The sequence below is a fragment of the Alosa alosa genome, chromosome 23 (assembly GCF_017589495.1).
Source record: "Alosa alosa isolate M-15738 ecotype Scorff River chromosome 23, AALO_Geno_1.1, whole genome shotgun sequence".
Taxonomy (NCBI): domain Eukaryota; kingdom Metazoa; phylum Chordata; class Actinopteri; order Clupeiformes; family Clupeidae; genus Alosa; species Alosa alosa.
This window is the reverse complement of record NC_063211.1, coordinates 18,320,706-18,330,705: the sequence shown is the minus strand read 5'-3', so window position 1 is coordinate 18,330,705 and position 10,000 is coordinate 18,320,706. Positions and strand designations below refer to the sequence as shown.

The 10,000-nt window shown below is 46.4% G+C and overlaps 1 protein-coding gene across 1 annotated transcript in view; it reads right to left on the bottom strand.

The window, feature by feature from the left end:
• LOC125288217 (low-density lipoprotein receptor-related protein 1B-like) overlaps nt 1-10,000 on the bottom strand; it is a 271,541-nt gene that overhangs the window by 68,219 nt on the left and 193,322 nt on the right. The window contains 5 exon segments of the mRNA XM_048234393.1: nt 5,536-5,648; nt 6,489-6,513; nt 7,897-7,921; nt 7,923-7,999; nt 8,611-8,730. Coding sequence (XP_048090350.1) covers nt 5,536-5,648; nt 6,489-6,513; nt 7,897-7,921; nt 7,923-7,999; nt 8,611-8,730 — 360 coding nt within the window.

Here is a 10,000-nt window from a genome sequence, read left to right as displayed (position 1 = left end):
ATAACCCAGACTCCAATGGGACAGAGTGGAGCAGCAGGCCTAGTAATTAGGAATTATAGTTTAAAAGCGTGCTGAACCATTTTTTTTTTTTCCATTCTTAAACAATAACCCCCTTAATCTGAGCCCATCAGGTTGTTTCTGGAAAGCAGTGATGTTCTTTTTCTTTTTGTGCCGTCAGATCCTTAATCCATCTATGAGGAGTGATGATAAATACGTACTACATTATTAATTGCCAATGTCGCCCATGTTTGAGTGCTAATTCCCTGACTGGATGTGGCATTCGAGGGGTGTAATTGGCAGGGAGCTGGAGAGGAATATTAAGCTTCGGCTCTGGGGCTGGAGTCACCTTCTGTTAGGGGAGATGCTGAGATTGAGGCCGGGGCACGACGAGAGGTGGAGGTGGGTGGGTGGTGGTGCAGCGAGCCACAACACAGGAGGAAATTAACACATAAATGAGCACTGACCCCCCTATGGCACCTAAATTAAATTAGATGTTTGGTCTTTTGCTCAAGCCGGCACTGGTTGATCGGTAATAATAAGGAGGATGGTGGCAGTGGCCGCGGCAGGTGAAAAAAAAGAAGATATTTCTACCTATATTTTCTACCGATATTTTGTTTTGTTTCTCTTCTCAGGAGCCTTGCCTGCACAAACCTATCACAACTTTAATTCCATCTGTGAGATGTCTCAGCTTGGCTGCGCCAATGACAGGCAGCATATATTTGAAGTGCGTTTAAATGACTTGACGGTTACAGAGATGCATGTTAGACTGGCTATGGCATGACAGGTGGTTATGATTTGCTTGCACTTGATGTAGGAAAAGGTGCAAAAGGATTCATAGGCCGTCATGAGAGCTAGTCCATCGGATGACATCTACACTTAATTTACGAGGGCGGGGAAAATAAATAAATCTACATCAGCAATACAGGGACATATCAAATAAATTACGCTTAGGTCCACATTGGACTGTGACTGCAGCAAGACTGTGAATAATTGATGATAACCGAGGGGGAGAAAAAGAGCCATTAAGCTCTGGTGACACTAATGAAAGCTTCTGCTGTGACACAGTGAAAAACAATACCGTTGCTCCCATAGAGCCCCATTGGAATCTAAACAACTTTAATGTAATCTGGAAAAGAGACCCTTATGACACGTGGAAATGAAACGCTTAGCCGTGTAGGCAGAGTGCAGCAAAGCCTCAGTATCGATCTGCCACCGCTCCAACAGTAAATAAATAAATATATAAATAAATAAATAAATAATCAAATAAATGCCATAGCCAGGGAAGGTTACATCTGTGAGACCCCAGAGGATATGACAGCTCTCAACTAATCTGTTTGATGTGTTGGACCCTGTGGGTTAACTGTGGGGGAAATCAACTACCGTATTTTCTGGACTATAAGTCGCACTGGAGTATAAGTCGCACCAGTCAAAAAATGTGTCATGAAGAGGAAAAAAAACATATAAATAAATATATATATGTGTTGCACCTGAGTCGCAGGACCAACCAAACTATGAAAAAAAGTGTGACTTATAGTCCGGAAAATACGGTAGATATTTCTCAGATCCACTGCACAGACCCACATATTTTAAAGCATGTTTTGGTGCACCAGATCTGTGCAAAATAGGTTTTTGTTCTGCGTTAAATATGGCTTTGAAAGCCAACACAAAGGACTGTCTCATCATCAGCTTTGTTAGGGAATAATAGAAAAAAGAACTGTTGACAACATCTCAATCATTGAGCTGTGGGTAAGCATATTGTGACAACATCAAATTAAACTGTCAACTCAACTTCATCGTCAGTCAGAGAGTCCAGATCTCAGAAATTAACAGAAAGGTCAGATGACAGCTCTGGCAGTTATCAGTACATTTAGGAATAAAAAATAAACAACCGCTCAGAGTGCTGTCTTAAAACTTGAACAGTATCCTGAGAAGGCAAGTTAAAAATAGTATACAATATATAAATAAATAATCTGAGATATGTCCATGAGAGGATGAATGATTGTTGAGAGATTGATGAGAGTGAAAATGATCGAGCCCTTCAAAAGTTCAGCATCTAAGAGAGAGAGAGGGACAGAAGGGAGAAAAGAGAGACAAAGAAAGAGGGAAGGGAGAGAGAGGGAGAGAGATAGAGAGAAAAAGAGAGAGATGGCTTTGACATAGCCCAATCAATGTAAGATGTGAAGCATGGCGAGTAAATCGGCTGGCAGCAATCTGCATGCTTTATTCTCAGCCCAATCCTTACCTGATGAAAAGTGATGTATGTGTGTGTGTGTGTGTGTGTGTGTGTGTGTGTGTGGGAGGGAGGGAGGGGGGATTGGGGGTTTAGTCTGAATTGGAGGATGTCTAAAAAAGGCTGGTCTTATGCCCAGAGTCTCTATACCTCCTTCTCCTTTGCTCTCTCTCTCTCTCTGTCATTCTCTCACAGTAGGCACCCAAACAGTGGGCAATGGGTCAAAAGGGCACATTTCTCTCCCTCTCTGTCTATTCCACACTCTAACTTCACTTCACTCTGTATCTTCCTCCCCAACTTCCTATGTTTCTCTCCATCTGTTCCCGACTATGTTTTTAAAGAGTTTGCCGTGTGGCCAAGATGCTCTGCGTGCGTCCCAACGGAGTAGCTGAAACCTCTTAGCATTACCATTCGCATTAGTTTTAAACCTTTCTTTGGCTATGGCGGCCGTTTCCACCAACTTCCCCACCGCACTCCACCTCTCATAAATAAGTCACCGATACACCCCAGGGCACACAGGCATTCTACGTCTTCCTCTTTCCCTCTCTTTATTTCTTCCACTCTTCCTATATCACCCTCTCTCTCTCTTTTCCAGTCTCCCTCTCTCCCCCTGCCTTCCTCTCTCCTCCTCTCTTTCTCTTTTCCCCTCTTCCTCCATCACCCCCTTTCTCCCCCTCTTTCTCTCTTCCACTCTCCCCCTCTCTTTCCCTTTTTCCCTCTCCCCCTCTCTTTCTCTCTCCCTCTCTCGCTCGGTCGTTGGATGTGCTATATCCCATCCATTCCTCATGAGCTGCGCGAGCGTGTGACTTTTCCTGCAGCGGGGACTCACCTGATGAACAATTCATTGATTGTATGATGAATGAGCACAGGCATCCGCGCAAAAGAGCTTAGGACTGAAACCAGCGCTACGTCTTCATTCAAAAATCGATGCGGACGGTTTTTCACCGGCGTTCATCTATTATCCAACCACATTCTTCCCCTTACATAAAGTAGTGCTTTGTAAAAAAAGCCGCAGAGTCGATACTCTGAATCATAAATGCATGTGTGAGCCTAAATGAATTCTCTTTATAACCACTCACTTGGTGGGCCCTGAACACATCAATATCAATTCCATTGCCACCAGCCCTCCGCACTGCCACCGAAAGATGACGGCAAGAGTGAGAGGATAAAAGTTATTACATTTGCTAAGGATGCATTCACACTTCAGGCAATGCAGGGGATTTGTCAAAATGGAGAACTCAAAATGGCCCCCAATATCCAACATCATTTAAATTCTGCGAGTTCTATTTGTCCTTGACATTCTTGTTTACTGGTTTTTTATTATTCTATTTCAGTTCATTTGCTACTCAACTATGACTATTGTCCTTGGAACACAATGGAAATATCTTTAGGGATTTCTATTGCATTGTTTGAGGGATAGCCATCATATTCACTGGAAATCCTCACAACATTACCTGACTACAACAGGTTGATTACTCATAGGGCTCAGTGGGTGAGAGGTGCTTTCTAGAATGTTAATCAGCTTGACCAGCATCCGCCTCTCTGCAATCACCCCCAATAAGTCCAGCTGACATTTGACACTAGAAATCACTGACTGATGGAACATTTATTAGCATCCCTTACTTCCACAGTACACCTCCAGAGCTTTACAGCATAACATTTGACACTAGAAATCACTGACTGATGGAACATCTGTAGCATCTTATTTGAGCTTTGAGCAACAATTCCCAGATCTCCATTTGGAAGTGGAACATATGCAGTGACACATGCACACACATGCATAAACACACACACTTACCCACCCACGTAAACATGCTCACACACAGATAGATGGACTGAAACACACACACACACACACGCACATCTACACATACACATCTACACACACACCTACACCCCCCCCCCACACACACACACACACACACACACACACACAGAAATAGAAAAAGGAGGTCAAATCCTGGTGTGTTGAATATTCCAGCAGGGCTACTGGCGGGAGGAGGGAGTGGCGTTGTGAGAGGCTGGCCGGTCGGACTGAGGCGAGATGAAATAGTGAGGTCAGCGACAGGACGGGCGACCCCGCGGTCATCGCTTCCCTCCGCCTGAATGTCACCATTAGACGTGGTGATTGAAGCAGAAATGCCAAGGTTGCACCTCCACCCACCTCCCCCTCCCCTCCTCTCCTCTCCTCCTCTCCTCCTTGCGGTCATCTCTCACCCGAGGGAGGGGAGGCAGGGGAGCCGACGTTTAACGAACGAGAGGGTGACTTGTCGCACTTCCACCACAAAATCCCACCGGCTGGCGCGAGACATAATAAGGGCCTTTATGGGCATATTAAAGTCAGTCAGCATTAATGAGGGCATCGCTCGTAAAGCGTTCTGTTGATGTCTGCATAACGTTATCACACCAAATTAGCCATTTCAGTTCCGCACATGAAAAAAAGAAAGTGAAGACAGGAGAAAAAGCAGACAGAAAAAAAAGAAGAAAAAAGAGTCTGCAGTGTTAATGCTCAAAGAGTGCAAATAACGCAATTAGACAGGAGTCCCCTAAAGAGCAGAGCAACTGCAGTTGGGTGAGTGGTTTTATTGGAACGTCTCCCCCACTCATCACTCTCTCTGTCCCTCTTTCCCTCTTTTGCTCCCTCTTTTTTTCTATATCCCTCTATCCCTCTTTCTCGCTCACTTTCTCTGTCCCTCCTTCCCTCTTGCTCCCTCTCTTTCTATATCCCTTTATCCCTCTTTCTCTCTCACTCTCTGTCCCTCCACTCTTGCTCCCTCTCTATATCCCTCTATCCCTCTTTCTCTCTTACTCCCTCCTTCCCTCTCTTGCTCCCTCTCTCTATATCCCTCTATTCCTCTTTCTCTCTCACTCTCTCTGTCCCTCCTTCCCTCTCTTGCTCCTTCTCTCTTTCTATATCCCTCTATCTCTCTCTCTCACTCTCTCTGTCCCTTCTTTCCTTTCTTGCTCCCTCTCTCTCTCTCTATCCCTCTCGCTCTCTCTTTCCACCTCTCTCTCTCTCTCTATCCATCTCTATTCAAAGAAAACACTCTTTTTCCCCCAAAGTGTCCCGGCAATTTGAAGGTAACAACTGCACTAATTTGCAAATTAGGAAGGTTATCTGCATACAGAGGCTTAATTAAAAGAAATGAGGAGAGAGGAAACATGAAAGCACTGCTCATTTCACTCACTGCTCTGCGTGTTTAGCTCTGCCTCCGCAGCAGTCAGGATAAAAACAAGATCAGGTAATGTGGGAGGTGAGGGTTGTGTGTGTGTGTGTGTGTGTGCGTGTGTGTGTGTACACTCACCACAATTGGCCTCGTCCGAGCCATCGGCGCAGTCAGGGTCTTCGTCACACACCCACAGCTTGGAGATGCAATGCATTGTGGTCTTACACTGGAACTCGTTTGGGGAGCACGTGCTCTCAGCTGCGGTGGAAAGCAAACAAAGGAATAAGAAAGAAAGAAAGAAAGAAAGAAAGAAAGAAAGAAAAAAAGAAAGAAAAAAACAAAAGCAGGTTTCACACGAGAAAAGGCCAACAGAAGAGAAATGGGAAAGAAGAATCCATGTATCTCCCCAGCCTACTCCACCCACTCCTAATACACAACAGTGATGCAACAGTTAGAAACTACAGACGGTGACAGCAAAACCTCCAACCTACGCAAAAGTAACACATGAGAAATAGAGACAGAGGGAGACTAGGAGGGAGAGAGAGAGAGAGAGAGAGAGAGAAATAAAAAGAGAGGGAGAAAGAGAAAGAGAGACAGAAAGAGAGAAAGAGAGAGAGCAAAATATAAAAAAAAATTCTTCGAAAGATGCTGCCGTCTTTCCCTGGCATCCCTCAGCCCACTCCGTCTGACGGCACAGTGTAATCCAGACCCACAGCGGAGACCCACCCATTGAAGCCTAACCACCACCACCGCCACCCCCTCCACTCTACCCCGGCATCTCCAAAGCCTGCCCTCCCAACACGATTAGCCCCGGCTAAGCCCCCCCTCTGTCAGCCTAATCTCTCGCCCCAGGCCGGGCTCAGTTCCATGGGTCTCTGGAGCTCTGTCGGGGCCCTGCGCACCCACTTCCAGCCCCGCCAGGGTCCCATGCTGGGCCACTTAGCACCCGCTTCCTGCTCCACCCTGTCTGCGCTCGGAGCTCCCCAACATCAGGGGGAAAGCCAGGCTCAGAAAGAAGAGGTGCTTGGGGGGGTGGTGGAGGACTAACAGAGGGAGGAGGTGGTGGTGGTGATGGTGGTGGGGATGGGAACGTCTCTCTAACATCTCTCTCTCTCTCTCTCTCCCTTACATATTTTAACTGGAGCTCTCTCTCTCCTTTACGTATTTTAACTGGAGCTCAACAGGTAGTGTGCTCAGCGGGGGATTTTGCCTGTGTGAAGTGCTGGGTTTAACCCCTCCGCCTCGGCTGTCTGTTCTGTTCTGGTGTGTTGCGGGGAGTGGCTCGGGAGGCTTTCTGGCAAGGCTGGCTGGCTGTGGCTACAGGCTGCTGAGTGTCTTAGAGCTGTCAGCCTGATTTATGGAAATGAGACGGGGGCTCATCACAGATGCTTAGGAGAACTCGTGCGCACACCTACTCCTCACACACACCTCTCTCTCTCTCTCTCTCACACACACACCCACACACACATCTCGCTTTCCCCCGCAGCCACTCTAGCTCTCTCTGATCCAGGGAACAAAAGAGTGAGAGAATAAAAGAGGAGAGAAGAGAGGAGAGGAGAGGAGAAGAGAGGAGAGAAGAGAGGAGAATTCAGCTCGACACACTCCATCCTCATCTGTCACTGAACATTGCATTCCACGAGCCCGATACCAGCTTGCAGCTGTCACTTGAATGCATGAAGTCACGCATCAGATGAGGGCCAGATCAGAGCCGTATCTGCGCCTGATGCCTTCCTGTCATGCCACCTGTACGGATCCCGAAGGCTGTGGAGGTGCTTCCCACAAACGCAGTGTACTTCTAAAGCATTGGGATCGACCCTGACGGCCTCTTTGGCCTGATAACCCCCAAACATACCCCACTCGGTCCACGTGACGTCCATCCCTATCATCCAGAGCAGGGGTCTTCACCCCAAACCTATCCCACAATGCAACAGGACCACATGCGGTCTGTCTGTGTGTCTATCCAGCAGAGCAGGGCTCATTTTAATCACCACTCTCTTTTTCTTCTTCTGTCTCCTTCCTAAAATGAAGTGAACTGCCTCTAGCCACCGTGCATAAAAAAAAAAAATAAAAAAATGGGCACTGGGCTCTCCACTAGATGCCATATCCTCCGCTGGCAGAGATGGAAAACGGAGTGGTACTTAACTAGCTGGAGCAGGCACGTAACCTGAGGGCTTTTTCTTCCCTCTGGATCTTTGCAGTCTACCTAGCTCAGCTGGAGCGCACTTTGTAGTCTGGCGTCGTCCGCAGCCTCTTTTGAATACTTCATCACAGGCAGTAACAATATGTACAGAGAAATGTGACCCCTATCCCTCTCTCTCACTTTCAACTTATCTCTCTCTCTCCTGCTCTCTATCTCTCTCTCTCTCACACACACACACATATACACACACACACACACACACACACACACACACACACTCTACCTCATGCATAAAAACCCAGTGCATTACAATACTAAGTGGCAGGTCGCGGTGCGGTCCACGGTAGTCGGTCCGTCGCCCTCCTCCTCGCAGTCGCCCTGTCCGGTTACAGCCGCAGGGTTCAGAGGATGCACTTCAACTTTTGGTGCACTTGAACTGGCCCGACAGGCAGATGTAGGTATCTGTCAAAAACACACCGTGCATGCACCGCATATCAATCCCCAGCAAACATCACATAGAGTGCGGTCAACGGCACAGGAGCACCGGGTGGACAACTCAGGCTTCAGGCGCGTATGCCATGTACTGTATTCATTTTGACTGTGCACTTAACACAGGCGATTTAACCCATTAAGGCTGAGCTACACCAGGCGCGTAACTGAAGCATTCCGTTCGCGTTGCGTCTACTGCAACAATTAGCTTCCATTAGAATCAATGGAAGTAGCTATACCAGACGTGACAGTGGGGCGTACGTTCGAAAAAAATAGACCATTCATCTAAAATGGATTTTACGCGTCGCGAACGGAATGCTTCAGTTACGTGCCTGGTGTAGCTCATACCTTAGGTGTTAGGTGCCATACTGAAGAGCTGTGCAATTTAGGACCAGCTGTTTTAACGAATGGTTGGACGGAGGCCACGGCTCGTGTGCGGGGCTGTATTGAAAACAACGGAATCTAATGTAATTGACCGTCGAAAGTGGAGTGCGCCATTTTCATGTTGACGCTTATGTGCGGAGGCTTTGACTTTCTGAAGCCGGTTTGTCCACCTCTGCCGCAAGGGAGGCGGTGACTTTCACCGCAGTTGGTTTTCAACCAAGTTGTCTCACCGCAGTCGCTTCCTCCGTCGCAGATGAAGGGAGGAAGAGCGCAGAGACCCGTCCCGCACTGAAAACGACCCGGCTGGCACTTAAACTCGGCTGCCAACGCAACAGAAAAAACACAAAAACAACACAGCACACACACGGACAAAATGATAAAACACACACAGTTCAGCTCAGCTTAGTTTAGAAATATAAGAATAAATACAAACATGAGACACATATGTGGAAATGATGAATGAACATGATGACATTTAAAGTTCTTTCTGTCTTTGAGAGTGAACATGGAGTGAAGCCAGTGAGGTAATCAAGCTGTATAGGGAGAAAAGGACCTAGAGGAGCTGGATTCAGCTTCTTTACTAAAGCCATTACAAGTCATCAGTATCACTGCAGCTGATGGAAAGAAAGAAAGAAAGAAAGAAAGAAAGAAAGAAAGAAAGATAGATAAAGTGTACAGATGTCACTATACTGTACCCTGCAAATGACAAGCAAGCAAGCAAGGAAGGAAGGACAAAAGAAAGAAAGAAATAAAATAAAGAAAGAAAGAAAGAAAGAAAGAAAGATTGATAGATAAAGTGTACAGATGTCACTATACTGTACCCTGCAAATGACAAGCAAGCAAGCAAGGAAGGAAGGACAAAAGAAAGAAAGAAATAAAATAAAGAAAGAAAGAAAGAAATAAAAGAAGGAAGGAAATGCTTATGGAAAATGATATGGTGCACACTAAAGGTTACTATTGCTATACTATTGACGTAATTTGATGTAATTGACAATTAATTCTGATGACACGGAATGGACATGTCAACTGCTCCCCTACTGAGAGGAGCTCACAGTGGCTGTAGCCAGGCTGCCATAATTGATGGCTCTGCGGGGTCTCCCTTTGTGTGTGTGTGTGTGTGAAGGTTTTACAACCCACTGGTATGATGACAGGTCTCTGGCGATAATCATGAAGTGACAAAAGGCAAAATGACAACAAAAGTGGCTTTAAAGGGGACAAGGGCACAGACTACAGTAGATGGTGGTGATCATGAAAATGCAGGAAACACAGTTTCCATCTCTTGGAAAATGAAGCCTTGAAACTGAAATATTCCAACAGTGAACTGAGTGGTGACTGTCTGGGGGTCTGTAATTAGAATCAGATGAAGCTACTCACCCATGGGGTTGAATGGGTATTAATGTGTGTGTGTGTGTGTGTGTGTGTGTGTGTGTGTGTGTGTGTGTGTGTGTGTGTCCGTGTGTGTATGTGTCTTTGAGTATGTGAGTGTGTGTGACTCACTGAATTGAGTGGGTGTGCATGAGTATCTCAGTGAGTATGTGTATATGTGTGTATGTGTGTGTGTGTGTGTGTGTGTGTGTGTGTGTGTGTGTG